Source organism: Oncorhynchus mykiss, chromosome 5 (assembly GCF_013265735.2).
Source record: "Oncorhynchus mykiss isolate Arlee chromosome 5, USDA_OmykA_1.1, whole genome shotgun sequence".
In the NCBI taxonomy this organism is placed as follows: domain Eukaryota; kingdom Metazoa; phylum Chordata; class Actinopteri; order Salmoniformes; family Salmonidae; genus Oncorhynchus; species Oncorhynchus mykiss.
Window position 1 is genome coordinate 81,518,471 of NC_048569.1, and position 15,973 is coordinate 81,534,443.

At 38.4% G+C, this 15,973-nt stretch overlaps 1 protein-coding gene across 3 annotated transcripts in view; it reads left to right on the plus strand.

The window, feature by feature from the left end:
• LOC110524662 (exocyst complex component 2) overlaps positions 1 to 15,973 on the plus strand; it is a 158,004-nt gene that overhangs the window by 101,079 nt on the left and 40,952 nt on the right. For all 3 annotated transcript variants that reach the window (XM_021604507.2, XM_021604508.2, XM_021604509.2), the window contains 4 exons: positions 3,212 to 3,293; positions 4,030 to 4,132; positions 5,486 to 5,604; positions 15,551 to 15,670. In XM_021604507.2, coding sequence (XP_021460182.2) covers positions 3,212 to 3,293; positions 4,030 to 4,132; positions 5,486 to 5,604; positions 15,551 to 15,670 — 424 coding nt within the window. The remainder of the gene's footprint in view (positions 1 to 3,211; positions 3,294 to 4,029; positions 4,133 to 5,485; positions 5,605 to 15,550; positions 15,671 to 15,973) is intronic.

Genomic DNA, 15,973 nt, shown 5'->3' on the forward strand with positions numbered 1-15,973 from the left:
AATCATAAAGTATTATGTTGTTGTGTTCTCTACATGTTATAATCATAAAGTATTATGTTGTTGTGTTCTCTACATGTTATAATCAATCATAAAGTATTATGTTGTGTTCTCTACATATTATAATCATAAAGTATTATGTTGTTGTGTTCTCTACATGTTATAATCATAAAGTATTATGTTGTTGTGTTCTCTACATGTTATAATCAATCATAAAGTATTATGTTGTGTTCTCTACATGTTATAATCATAAAGTATCATGTTGTTGTGTTCTCTACATGTTATAATCATAAAGTATTATGTTGTTGTGTTCTCTCTACATGTTATAATCATAAAGTATTATGTTGTGTTCTCTACATGTTATAATCATAAAGTATTATGTTGTTCTCTACATGTTATAATCATAAAGTATTATGTTGTTGTGTTCTCTCTACATGTTATAATCATAAAGTATTATGTTGTGTTCTCTACATGTTATAATCATAAAGTATTATGTTGTTGTGTTCTCTCTACATGTTATAATCATAAAGTATTATGTTGTTGTGTTCTCTCTACATGTTATAATCATAAAGTATTATGTTGTTGTGTTCTCTCTACATGTTATAATCATAAAGTATTATGTTGTTGTGTTCTCTCTACATGTTATAATCATAAAGTATTATGTTGTTGTGTTCTCTCTACATGTTATAATCATAAAGTATTATGTTGTTGTGTTCTCTACATTTTATAATCATAAAGTATTATGATGTTGTGTTCTCTACATGTTATAATCATAAAGTATTATGTTGTGTTCTCTACATGTTATAATCATAAAGTATTATGTTGTGTTCTCTACATGTTATAATCATAATATATTATGTTGTGTTCTCTCTACATGTTATAATCATAAAGTATTATGTTGTTGTGTTCTCTCTACATGTTATAATCATAAAGTATTATGTTGTTGTGTTCTCTACATGTTATAATCATAAAGTATTATGTTGTTGTGTTCTCTCTACATGTTATAATCATAAAGTATCATGTTGTTGTGTTCTCTCTACGTGTTATAATCATAATATATTATGTTGTTGTGTTCTCTCTACATGTTATAATCATAAAGTATTATGTTGTTGTGTTCTCTCTACTTGTTATAATCATAAAGTATTATGTTGTGTTCTCTACATGTTATAATCATAAAGTATTATGTTGTTGTGTTCTCTCTACTTGTTATAATCATAAAGTATTATGTTGTGTTTTCTCTACATGTTATAATCATAAAGTATTATGTTGTGTTCTCTCTACATGTTATAATCATAAAGTATTATGTTGTGTTCTCTACATGTTATAATCATAAAGTATTATGTTGTGTTCTCTACATGTTATAATCATAAAGTATTATGTTGTGTTCTCTCTACTTGTTATAATCATAAAGTATTATGTTGTTGTGTTCTCTCTACATGTTATAATCATAAAGTATCATGTTGTTGTGTTCTCTACATGTTATAATCATAAAGTATTATGTTGTGTTCTCTCTACATGTTATAATCATAAAGTATTATGTTGTTGTTCTCTCTACATGTTATAATCATAAAATATTATGTTGTTGTGTTCTCTACATGTTATAATCATAAAGTATTATGTTGTTGTGTTCTCTACATGTTATAATCATAAAGTATTATGTTGTTGTGTTCTCTCTACATGTTATAATCATAAAGTATTATGTTGTTGTGTTCTCTACATGTTATAATCATAAAGTATTATGTTGTTGTGTTCTCTACATGTTATAATCATAAAGTATCATGTTGTTGTGTTCTCTCTACATGTTATAATCATAAAGTATTATGTTGTTGTGTTCTCTCTACATGTTATAATCATAAAGTATTATGTTGTGTTCTCTCTACATGTTATAATCATAAAGTATTATGTTGTTGTGTTCTCTCTACATGTTATAATCATAAAGTATTATGTTGTTGTGTTCTCTCTACATGTTATAATCATAAAGTATTATGTTGTTGTGTTCTCTCTACATGTTATAATCATAAAGTATTATGTTGTTGTGTTCTCTCTACATGTTGTAATCATAAAGTATTATGTTGTTGTGTTCTTTCTACATGTTATAATCATAAAGTATTATGTTGTTGTGTTCTCTACATGTTATAATCATAAAGTATTATGTTGTTGTGTTCTCTCTACATGTTATAATCATAAAGTATTATGTTGTTGTGTTCTCTACATGTTATAATCATAAAGTATTATGTTGTTGTGTTCTCTCTACATGTTATAATCAAAGTATTATGTTGTTGTGTTCTCTCTACATGTTATAATCATAAAGTATTATGTTGTGTTCTCTCTACATGTTATAATCATAAAGTATTATGTTGTTGTGTTCTCTACATGTTATAATCATAAAGTATTATGTTGTTGTTCTCTACATGTTATAATCATAATATATTATGTTGTGTTCTCTCTACATGTTATAATCATAAAGTATTATGTTGTGTTCTCTCTACATGTTATAATCATAAAGTATTATGTTGTTGTGTTCTCTACATGTTATAATCATAAAGTATTATGTTGTTGTGTTCTCTACATGTTATAATCATAAAGTATTATGTTGTTGTGTTCTCTCTACATGTTATAATCATAAAGTATTATGTTGTTGTGTTCTCTCTACATGTTATAATCATAAAGTATCATGTTGTGTTCTCTCTACATGTTATAATCATAAAGTATTATGTTGTTGTGTTCTCTACATGTTATAATCATAAAGTATTATGTTGTTGTGTTCTCTACATGTTATAATCATAAAGTATTATGTTGTGTTCTCTACATGTTATAATCATAAAGTATTATGTTGTGTTCTCTCTACATGTTATAATCATAAAGTATTATGTTGTTGTGTTCTCTCTACATGTTATAATCATAAAGTATTATGTTGTTGTGTTCTCTCTACATGTTATAATCATAAAGTATTATGTTGTTGTGTTCTCTCTACATGTTATAATCATAAAGTATTATGTTGTGTTCTCTCTAGATGTTATAATCATAAAGTATTATGTTGTTGTGTTCTCTACATGTTATAATCATAAAGTATTATGTTGTGTTCTCTACATGTTATAATCATAAAGTATTATGTTGTTGTGTTCTCTCTACATGTTATAATCATAAAGTATTATGTTGTGTTCTCTCTACGTGTTATAATCATAATATATTATGTTGTTGTGTTCTCTCTCAGGGAGATTATGATGTGGTGATCAACGACTATGAGAAAGCCAAGTCTCTGTTTGGGAACACTGAGGTCCCCGTCTTTAAAAAAGGTAGGATAAAGTGAAGAGATCGGTGAACATTTTAATTTGATTTAATAAAAAAATTAATATTTCACCTTTATTTAACCAGGTAGGCTAGTTGAGAACATGTTCTCATTTACAACTGCGACCTGGCCAAGATAAAGCGAAGCAGTTCGACACAAACAACAACACAGAGTTACACATGGAGTAAACAAACATACAGTCAATAATACAGTAGAAAAGGTCTATATACAGTGTGTGCAAATGAGGTAGGATAAGGGAGGTAAGGTAATAAATAGGCCATAGTGGCAAAGTAGTTCCAATATAGCAATTAAACACTGGAATGGTAGATGTGCAGAAGATGAATGTGCAAGTAGAGATACTGGGGTGCAAAGGTGCAAGATAATTAAATAAATACAGTATGGAGATGAGGTAGTTGGATGGGCTATTTACAGGAGCAGTGATCTGTGATCTGTGCTTTAAGCTAGTAAGGGAGATATGAGTCTCCAGCTTCAGTGATTTTTGCAGTTTGTTCCAGTCATTGGCAGCAGAGAACTGGAAGGAAAGGCGGCCAAAGGAGGAATTGGCTTTGGGGGTGACCTGCTGAAGCGCGTGCTATGGGTGGGTGCTGCTATGGTGACCAGTGAGCTGAGATAAGGCGGGGCTTTACCTAGCAGAGACTTGTAGATGACCTGGAGCCAGTGGGTCATATACTGTACTGCAACCGAGTAAGTGTGATCCTCTCCTCCTGTGTGTCTGTCTATAGTGTATGCCGAGGTGGAGACTAGGATCGGGGCTCTGAGGAGTCTGCTACTGGACAAACTACTGGAGACGCCATCTACCTTGCATGACCAGAAGAGATACATCAGGTGTCAGTAAACTTCATGTATATGTACTGTAGCCAGGAAGGCGGTGTGTTACATTCTCCCCATTCTCACTGCCCTCTCTCACTTTCTATATGTTTATCTCTCGTTGTATACCTGTCTACAAAGCCTTGCTTGCTCTTTTGCTTTCTCTCTTACTTCCCTGTCTCTCCTTAAATACCATCTGTCTGTCGCTCTTTCTCTCCTTACTACTCTATTTCCCTCTCCCTCGCTCTCCTTTTTCCTCTTTTCCGCTCTCCATCTTTCTCTCTTCCCCCTTCTCCTGCTCCCTCATTCTCTTCTACTCCTCTCCCTCCTCTCCCTCCATCCTCATAGTTGTGGTCTGTGATAGTTTATTATTACTCAGAACGACCCGTCAGAACCAGAGAGAGCAGCTCACGATCACAGCAGCCATCTTTCATCCTGCTACATTACATTAGAGCTAGCTGGCTTTAAACATCCACCATGCCAAACCTCCTGTTTACCTTACACCCATTAGGGGGAACCTAGGGGGTCTCTGGTGGGGGTTGTGGTGGAGTAAAGTCAGACATGGTTTCAAATAGTTTCATACAGTATTTGTTTCCCTTCAAATATTTGAGTTGCTCTTGATAGAAATTGCCTGATTTAAAAATGGAACCAACAGAATAGTCCCAAATGGGCAAACCGTGCCCACCTGGAAATCCAGGTTGACTTAATCGAATGCAAAAAAACGATTTGAAAGGAAAAGAATACTGTTTGAATCCAAATAGTTGGCTTGTTGTGTCTTGTAGGGGTTTGGGGGCTGGAGGTTCCCTTGTAATGAGGAACAAATGATTCTGGTCTGGTCGGGTCTGCCTGTTATGTGATGGTGTCAGCCCACAATGAGAGAGTAGAGAGTATCTCACTCATTTGAGATTATCCCACACAGTACTGAGTGATGTACAGGGAATGTAGTGGGGAAGAGGAGTGTGGGTAGGGGATGAGGGTTTTAGTGATGAGATGGGGATGAGGGTTTTGGTGATGAGTTGGGGAGGGGATGAGGGTTTTGGGGATGAGTTGGGGAGGGGATGAGGGTTTTGGGGATGAGTTGGGGAGAGGATGAGGGTTTTGGGGATGAGTTTGGGAGGGGATGAGGGTTTTGGGGATGAGTTTGGGGGATGAGTTGGGGCGGGGATGAGGGTTTGGGAATGTTTTGGAGATGAGGTTAAGGCAAAGGCTACAGGAGATGGAGGTTGCTGGGTTTAGACTTAAATCTGAAGAGTGTCATGTTGAAGTGTTTGTTTTAAATCCATTTCTTACCTGAGTGTGTCAGCATTGACAACATCACCTGTGAAGTGCTGTGCCCACATTCTAATTCTTACCTGTGTGTGTTCCTTCCAGGTATCTGTCTGACCTGCATGCACCAGGGGACCCTGCCTGGCAGTGTATCTACGCCCAGCACAAGTGGATCCTCGGACTGATGCAGAACTGCAAGGAGGAGTTTATCAATGACCAGAGAGGTGAGTTACAGACACACACACACACACACACACACACACACACACAGAGAGTCACACACACACGTAATATAGAAAGAAAAGCCCTTATTTCCCCATTTCAGTCAGACTGGTTAGGTTGACTAAGAGAATTCTTGCATTCTCTTTACCATATCCCGACACACTCCCCCTTTCCTCTCTTGCTCTTTTTCTCCACGTCCCTCTCTCCCCTTTTCCATCTCTCATTCTGACAGAGTCAGTGTGTTTATTTTTTCATGAGCGTATGAAAAAGATGAAAGAGAGGGACTCTTGGTGTTGGACTTGGGTTTCAGGGCCCGAGACACACCGCGTGCGGCCGCACAGATGGATTGGAACAATTAACCCCAATTAAGCTGTTTCTCTGTTAAATCAGCCAGCAGGAAAATGTGGATGTGAAACCTTCCTCTCAGGAAGAATAGTACAGCAACGCATGAACACACACACACTCAAACACACATGCTAACCTCTCACCATTACAATAAAGAGAGGTTAGCATGTCTTGGGGGTATGATATTTTTGCATCTGTAACTTTCTCACTCATTATTCATGATTCATTCAGGACTACACTCTTAGAAAGGTGCAATCTAGGACCTAAATGGGTTCTTCGGCTGTCCCCATAGGATTACCCTTCGAAGAACCCTTTTGGGTTCCATGTAAAACCCTTTCCACAAAGGGTTCTACATGGAACCCAAAAGAGTTCTCCACAATACATTATTTACCATTCATTTCTATTGGGCATAAAATAATTGGAAACACAACCAAAACAAAAAGCAAATACATCCAACAAGCTTGATGTAATCATTGCATGCTATGAATATGGGACCAAATACTAAACCTTTGACTACTTTAATACACATATAAGTGAATTTGTCCTAATACTTTTGGTTCCCTAAAATGGGGGGAACTATGAACATAAAGTGCTTTAATTTCTAAACGGTTTACCAGATATGGATGAAAATACCGTCAAATTAAAGCTGACAGTCTGCACTTTAACCTCATTCTATCATTCTATGAAATGCAAGGTGCTGTAGTACAGAGCCAAAACAACAACAAAATGTCACTGTCCCAATACATTTGGAGCTCACTGTTTACACACAGTATGCTCATCGACAGACGCTCAAACGTACTATGCTCATATTCACAAGCCCAGACACACACATACACAGAACACTGCGATGACTGCCGTACGCAGTGGAGTCCGAGTATAAACAGGGCTAATGATAAGGGGAACAGTGGTTTCCGGGGCTCAGGGTGATGAATATGGGGGCTCTACCACTCCGCTCACACGGAGCTGCTTCTCTCATATCTGGGATGGAGTTAGTTACACATCACAACAGACATGGACACCTGTCAGTCAGCTGTTAGTCTACACAGAGTCAGGAAGTCAGATGTGTGAATTTAGTGAGGGCTCAGAGTATATAGGCCTACTGTATGTAAGTACATGGATGACACCAGTCACTCAGTTTCATTTAGGGAATGATTTAAAGAAAACATTGAATATCAAAAGCACACACAGACACACACTATGCAGCAGCAGCTGTCTCCTGGCCCCCTGTCTTGTCTTGTGAGCTCAGCCACTCATATACCTGGCAGCCATTTACACCTGTAGACCACATCCCTGCTTCCCTCACCCTCACCCTCCAACCCCAGCTCCCGAAACCAGTGCTTCCCAAAAACAACCCCTCCCAGTATCTCTCAAACCCTTCCTCCACCAGCTCCACTCTCACTTCTGACATCCATCATCACACACACACACCCTATTGTCAGAGTCACACCTGGCAGGGCAGGCCTTTTAACTTTGTGATTGATTGGTTGTGTCTACAGTAACTGATGTAATTTTTCTCTTTCATTCCTGGGGTAGCGAAATGCTCCGGAATGTTCCGGTCTAGAACGTGACGGTTCCGAAGCCCATTCTAGGGTGTTATAATTACCTCAGAAAATGATCCTAAAACGTGAATTAGCTGTATTTTCCCTTGGTTGAAACTAATTAATCACATGTTGATGTGTGGTTAGTTGGTTTGTAAGCACAGCAGCGATCAGTGCAGCGCTGGCAGTCAAATCAAATCAAATTTTATTGGTCACATACATGTGTTTAGTAGATGTTTAGTAGATGTAGTGAAATGCTTGTGTTTCTATCTCCGACAGTGCAGTAATATCTAACAAGTAATATCTAAAAATGTCACAACATATACCCAATACACACAAATCTAAAGAAAGGAATTAAGAATATATAAATATATGGACGAGCAATGTCAGAGCGGCATAGACTAAGATACAGTAGAATAGTATAGAATACAGTATATACATATGAGATGAGTAATGCAAGATATGTAAAGTTTATTAAAGTGACTAGTGTTCCATTTATTAAAGTGACTTCTAATGTGCTAGTGATGTCTATTTAACAGTCTGATGACCTTGAGATAGAAGCTGTTTTTCAGTCTCTCATTTCCAGCTTTGATGCACCTGTACTGACCTGACAATGAGACCTATACAATCGCAATGGCCAATGCGCAATTCTCTCACTCCGTACCTCAAATCCATATGAAATATCCTTGTAAAATAGTTGCTGTGGAACTTATAATTGAGAGTTGAGAAATACCTACAGAAAGCTGAGAACATCCTCTCTCCATCTGTGACAACAAGATAACTGTCTTTTCCCAGCAATACGATTTTAAAATGTTATACAATCAGAAAACTTTCTTTCTCCCAGAGCATTTTTTCACCCCGGGAAGGGAGAGTGGCTCGCTCGACACAAAAACAGGACCCAGCAAAACAGGTACAGGGGCCGGCAGACACTTTCATTACAGGAATCATGAGGATAATGTAGCCTACTTTACTGTTTGACCAACATAGGAAGTTTTTAGTGAGGTGAATAATTGTGCAGCCAACACCGACGCGACCAATACATATTTTTTAACTCGCACAGCAAAGTCAAAGGGTCACAAAAGGCAACTAAAAGGTTGCAGTCTGGAGCCCTGCCTTGTAGGGCGTTTCGCTATAGGCATACTCTCTAACTTTTGTTTTACTTCAATGAAAAAGGCCTCCATCTTCGCAATCAACAGTAGCCTAGGTCAAGGCTCCTCTTTCACTTTCTCTCTCTCCTCAGCAGCAGGGCAGCCCCGAACAATTTGGCTACAAATTAATTTATCAGCTTGAAAAAAAATATATGTTTTTTTATTTTTATTAACCCATCCACCACCCCCCTTCTTCAGAGGACACATCTTGTTTGGTTTTTACAGCTTTTCTGCTACATTTTACAAATACATTTTACATACACATATTGCATACTTTTATATAAAGCAAACGCATAACAATAATACATGACCAAACATGAGCTCTTTAATCCCGCCCCTCAGCCACTCACAGCCCATCCACCTATCACCATAGACCTCAGCTCTTTAATCTCAACCCTCAGCCACTCTCAGCCCATCCCACCTATCACTATAGACCATCATCGTTTTGTTTCCATGTGCCATATATTTTTCAATGTTGTGATGTTTTACGTACATTTTGAACCTTTCTAATCATATAGAATCGCTCAACACTGCTATTTGTAGAGTTCATTTTAAGTGAATGTTGTAATTTTTTAACCATTCCCGAACCTGTGACCAGAAACAAGCTACATAGGGGCAATACCAGAATAAATAGCAGCAAAATCTACAGTGCTGAGATTGTTGTATGCCCCGTATATATAGCATTCTGTTGGTGACATGAATTTTGTATAATCATTTAAATGGAAAAACTCAGTGTTGAATCAAGTGTTGTTTTTTGTACTAGTTCATAAACCATGTGCCATGGAATCGGTACATCAAAATTCTCTTCCCATTTATTTTGCAACCTGTACGGCGCAGAAACTGTATCAACATTTTTGTCCTCAAATGAAACTGGTATATTTTTCTATTTATGCCAGTTCCTTTCAGCCAATTTGTATCTTTAATACAGTGGGGCAAAAAAGTATTTAGTCAGCCACCAATTGTGCAAGTTCTCCCACTTAAAAGATGAGAGGCCTAATTTTCATCATAGGTACACTTCAACTATGACAGACAAAATGAGAAGAAAAAAAAATCCAGAAAATCACATTGTAGGTTTTTTTATTAATTTATTTGCAAATTATGGTGGAAAATAAGTATTTGGTCTATAACAGAAGTTTATCTCAATACTTTGTTATATACCCTTTGTTTTGTTGGCAATGACCGAGGTCAAAAGTCTTTTCACACACTGTTGCTGGTATTTTGGCCCATTCCTCCATGCAGATCTCCTCTAGAGCAGTGATGTTTTGGGGCTGTTGCTGGGCAACACGGACTTTCAACTCCCTCCAACGATTTTCTATGGGGTTGAGATCTGGAGACTGGCTAGGCCACTCCAGGACCTTGAAATGCTTCTTACGAAGCCACTCCTTCGTTGCCCGGGCGGTGTGTTTGGGATCATCGTCATGCTGAAAGACCCAGCCATGTTTCATCTTCAATGCCCTTGCTGATGGAAGGAGGTTTTCACTCAAAATCTCACGATACATGGCCCCATTCATTCTTTCCTTTACACGGATCAGTCGTCCTGGTCTCTTTGCAGAAAAACAGTCCCAAAGCATGATGTTTCCACCCCCATGCTTCACAGTAGGTATGGTGTTCTTTGGATGCAACTCAGCATTCTTTGTCCTCCAAACACGACGAGTTGAGTTTTTACCAAAAAGTTATATTTTGGTTGCATCTGACCATATGACATCCTCCCAATCTTCTTATGGATCATCCAAATGCTCTCTAGCAAACTTCAGACGGGCCTGGACATGTACTGGCTTAAGCAGGGGGACACGTCTGGCACTGCATGATTTGAGTCCCTGGCGGCGTAGTGTGTTACTGATGGTAGGCTTTGTTACTTTGGTCCCAGCTCTCTGCAGGTCATTCACTAGGTCCCCCTGTGTGGTTCTGGGATTTTTGCTCACCGTTCTTGTGATCATTTTGACCCCACGGGGTGAGATCTTGCGTGGAGCCCCAGATCGAGGGAGATTATCAGTGGTCTTGTATGTCTTCCATTTCCTAATAATTGCTCCCACAGTTGATTTCTTCAAACCAAGCTGCTTACCTATTGCAGATTCAGTCTTCCCAGCCTGGTGCAGGTCTACAATTTTGTTTCTGGTGTCCTTTGACAGCTCTTTGGTCTTGGCCATAGTGGAGTTTGGAGTGTGACTGTTTGAGGTTGTGGACAGGTGTCTTTTATACTGATAACAAGTTCAAACAGGTGCCATTAATACAGGTAATGAGTGGAGGACAGAGGAGCCTCTTAAAGAAGAAGTTACAGGTCTGTGAGAGCCAGAAATCTTGCTTGTTTGTAGGTGATCAAATACTTGTTTTCCACCATAATTTGCAAATAAATTCATTAAAAATCCTACAATGTGATTTTCTGGATTTTTTTTCTCATTTTCATTGACATTGACATTCTCATATATTTTCGATAGCTGCATATGTGAAAAGTCCACAGTTTATATTCATTATATTGTTAATAAATATTATAAAAATGTTCCATACGGAATGTTTTTTTATTAATCAGTATATTTGAGTTTAACCATAACATTTGTTGTAGTATTTGTTCTATCTTTTCTGGAGGGTAAAATTGTAACCAGATTTGTATGGCTTGTTCAAGAAAGGGCGATCATTAAAACAAAATGTAATTTTCAATTAGAGAGAAGTTGTAATCTGTATAAAGGCAAAAATGTAGTTTTTGAACAACAGATGAGCCTTTATTAATAATGTACTGGAGAACCATTTGGGGTTTAAGTATAATTTATGTATGAGTGAGGCTTTTAGTGAGAGGTTTAAAGCTTTGATGTTTTGTCATTTTAGCCCCCCCAAACTCATATTCATTATATAAGTAGGCACACCCACACACACATACTGGACACCATGGGAAAGGGTTCACCCAACACCTGTATCAACAGCAACAGCTCTGATCCCTCTTTCTATAAAAAAAAGATGGGAACATGGCCAGGAATGAGAGAGAAAGAGAGAGAGAGAGAGAATGCAGCTCCGTATGTGCAGAATCTCTGTCTGTCTGTGTGCCCATTGCTTTGCGTCTTTGTGCGTGTGGGTTGTGTGCATGCTTAAATATGTACTTCCAAACATACAGTGCCTTCAGAAAGTAATCACACCTCTAGACTTTTTCCAGATGTTGTTGTATTACAAATTGGGATTAAAATGGATTTGTCATCTTTTGTCAACGATCTACACAAAATATTCTGTAATGCCAAAGTGGAAGAAAATTCCCGAGCAGACTAGATGAAAAATCTGTTGATGTGCCCTTGAGCAAGGTACTTAACCTTAATTGCTCTGCATAAGAGCGTCTGCTAAATCAGTGTTGCGTTGGTTATGCGCTGGGTATTTGAATCAGCGGTGTAGTACTAGGACAAAAACCAAAACGTACACCCAGGGGGGCCCCAGGACCGAGTTTGGCAAATGCTGTGCTAAATGACTGAAGAGTAAAAATGCAAGTTGGTTGTTCATCATTGCTAGACAGCCATTTTCAAGTCTTTCCATAGATTTTCAATGCCGATTTAAGTCAAAACCCTAGTCCTTGCCGATGACAAGCATACCCATACCATAATACAGCCACCACCATGCTTGAAAATATGAAGAGTGTTATGTTACTATTGTGGAGTAACTACAATGTTGTTTAATCCATCCTCAGTTATCTCCTCTGACAGCCATTAAACTCTGTTACTGTTCTAAAGTTACCATTGGCCTCATGGTGAAATCACTGAGCGGTTTCCTTCCTCTCCGGCAACTGAGTCCACCTGTATCTTTGTAGTGACTGGGTGTATTGATACACCATCCAAAGTGTAATTAATAACTTCACCATGCTCTAAGGGATATTCAATGCCATCTACCAGTAGGTCTCCTCCTTTGCGAAACATTGGAAAACCTCCCTGGTCTTTGAGGTTGAATTTGTACTTGAAATTCACTGCTCGACAGAGAGACCTTATAGGTAATTGTTTGTGTGGGGTACAGAGATGGGGTAGTAATTTAAAACAGGTTAAACACTACTATTGTACACAGAGTCCATGCAACTTATTCTGTGACCTTGTTAAGCACATTTTTACTCCTGAACTAATTTAGGCTTGCCATAACAAGTGTTGAATACTTATTGACTGAAGACATTTTAGCGTTTCATTTTTTATTAATTCATTTCTAAAAAACATAATTCCACTTTGACGTTATGGGGTATTGTGTGTAGATCAGTGACACAAAATCTAAATGTAATCTATTTTAAATTCGGCTGTAACACAACAAAATGTGCAAAAGTACAGGGTGAATATTTTCTGAAGGCCCTGTATGTGTGTATAAATGTGTGTGTATGAAAGATGATGTGCTTCTCTGGAGGGTGCTTATGGTCTCTTTCCTGGTTTATCTGACTCACCTTGTAGTTTACTAACATTTGTAGATGGAAGGGTTTGGTTAGTGCTTGTGCACAGTCAGCCTGCAGCCCTTCAATCTGGGGGATTCACCAAGCTCACTGACCACAACAGAGCGAGTGTGTCATGTTTTGGAAATAAGTCAGCTCTTTTTCTTACTGCATTTACAGTAAAGGATCTGTAGGCGTTCTAGTGGTGTTGTTTCTATCAGTACTTTACCCTGACTTTCATTTTGTCTACTCCCTTCACAGAACAGCGCAAACTGGCTCTAACCAGTATAGAAAGAGGAGTGGGAGGCCCCGGTGCACAACTGAGCAAGTAGACAAGTACATTAGGTGACTCCGGGATGCTAGCCTAGGCAAAGTTGCAAAGAAAAACCATATCTCAGACTGGCCAATAAAAAAGACTAAGATGGGTTAAAGAACACAGACACTGGACAGAGGAACTCTGCCTAAAAGGCCAGCTTCCCGGGGTGGCCTCTTCACTGTTGACATTGAGGCTGGTGTTTTGTGGGTACTATATAATGAAGCTGCCAGTTGAGGACTTGTGAGGCATCTGCTTCTCAAACTAGACACTCTAATGTACTTGTCCTCTTGCTCAGTTGTGCACCGGGGCCTCCCACTCCTCTTTCTATTCTGTTTAGAGCCAGTTTTCTCTGATCTGTGAAGGGAGTAGTACACAGCGTTGTATGGGATCTTCAGTTTCTGGGCAATTTCTCGCATGGAATAGCTTTCATTTCTCAGAACAAGAATAGACTGACGAGTTTCAGAAGAAAGTACTTTTGTTTCTGGACATTTTGAGCCTGTCATCGAACCCACAAATGCTGAGAGACCTCACTACTGTTATTTTTCACTGTCTTTTTACTGTTGTTTTTATTTCTTTACTTATATTGTTCACCTAATACCTTTTTTTACACTGTTGGTTAGAGCCTGTAAGTAAGCATTCCACTGTAAGGTCTACCTACACCTGTTGTATTCGGCGCACGTAACAAATAAACTTTGATGCTCCAGATACTCAACTAGTTTAAAGGTCAGTTTTATAGCTTCTTTAATCAGAACAACAGTTTTCAGCTGTGATATAATAATGCAAAAGTGTTTTCTAATGATCAATTAGCCTTTTAAAATGATAAACTTGAATTAGCTAACACAACGTGCCATTAGATCACAGGAGAGATGGTTGCTGATAATTGGCCTCTGTACGCCTATGTAGATGTTCCATTAAAATCAGCCGTTTCCAGCTACAATAGTAATTTACAACATTAACAATGTCTACGCTGTATTTCTGATCAATTTGATGTTATTTTAATGGACAAATTTTTTTGCTTTTCTTTCAAAAACGAGGACATTTCTAAGTGACCCCAAACTTTTGAACGGTAGTGTGTGTGTGTGTGTGTGTATATATATATATATATATATATATATATATATATATATATATATATATATATATATATATATATATATATATATATATATATATATATATATATATATATATATATATATATATATATACAGTACCAGTCATAAGTTTGGACACAAATACTCATTCAAGGGTTTTTCTTTATTTGTACTATTTCCTACATTGTAGAATAATAGTGAAGACATCAAAAGACATCAAAACTATGAAATAACACATATGGAGTCATATAGTAACCCAAAAAGTGTCAATGGAAGCAAGTCCCTGCAGCAATGTTCCAACTTCTAGTGAAAAGCCTTCCCAGAAGAGTGGAGGCTGTTATAGCAGCAAAGGGAGGACCAACTCCATATTAGTGCACAGGATTTTGGAATGAGATATTCGATGAACATGTGTCCACATACTAATGGTCATATAGTGATTTTTCTATTTGGTCCTCAAACTTGAACTCGACTCTGAGGCGAAAATGAGGCGTTTTCCGCGATCCGGAATACGCAACATCACTCTCCCTCATCTGATTGGTCAGGTAGGCGGGCTTTCTGAGCCAGCATACACTGCCTCATCTGATTGATTGAGTTGGCGGGCTTTCTGACTTTGTGGCTGTGGTAACTAGTGATGTCCCATCTCGTGGAGAGCAGCACTGTAGCTCTCTTTCCCCATCTAGTGGAGACTGGAGCGCAGTAAGTGGCCTGATCAGGCCAGCGTAATCTGTCCCAGATCCAACAGACATCACTCTGCCCAGCTAAACTGAATTCACCTCTGCCTTGTACAAACCCACTGCCCTCTCCTCAGCTCCCCTTTGCTCCCTTCTCCTCCTCCTCTCTCGCGCATCACTCTGAAACAACGGGGCATTCTCTGCATCGCCGGCAAGGGGAGAGATGGATCAAAAGACAAATAAAGAAAGGAGGAGGGGATTGTTTGGTGTGAAAGCCTGCTGAGATTATTGAGGAATTTGGAGTTATTATGAAAACGGTTGATTTAATCTCTCAAGTATTTGATCCTGTGGGTTCTCTCTCACTCTCTCTCTCTGTCTCTCTCACTCTCACTCTCTCTCTCTCTCTGTCTCTCTCTCTCTCTGTCTCTCCCTACCTCTCTCCCTCTATTTCGCCATCTCAGTGGGGTTGGGGGCCATAGCCCTGGATCTAGAGGGGGACCCTCGCCCGTCGGCCCTCAGCAGGATCAGGGACACAGCTTCTCTGAAGAGGGGGTGCAGTCTGCGTACCCCCCGCCCCAGCAGTGAGTAACACTAGCTACACTATATAAACTCAGCAAAAAAAGAAATGTCCTCTCACTGTCAACTGCATTTATTTTCAGCAAACGTAACGTGTAAATATTTGTATAAAAAAAACATGATTCAACAACTGAGACATTAACTGAACAAGTTCCACAGACATGTGACTAACAGAAATTTAATAATGTGTCCCTGAACAAAGGGGGGGGGGGGGTCAAAATCAAAAGTAACAGTCAATATCTGGTGTGGCCACCAGCTGCATTAAGTACTGCAGTGCATCTCCTCCTCATGGACTGCGCCAGATTTGC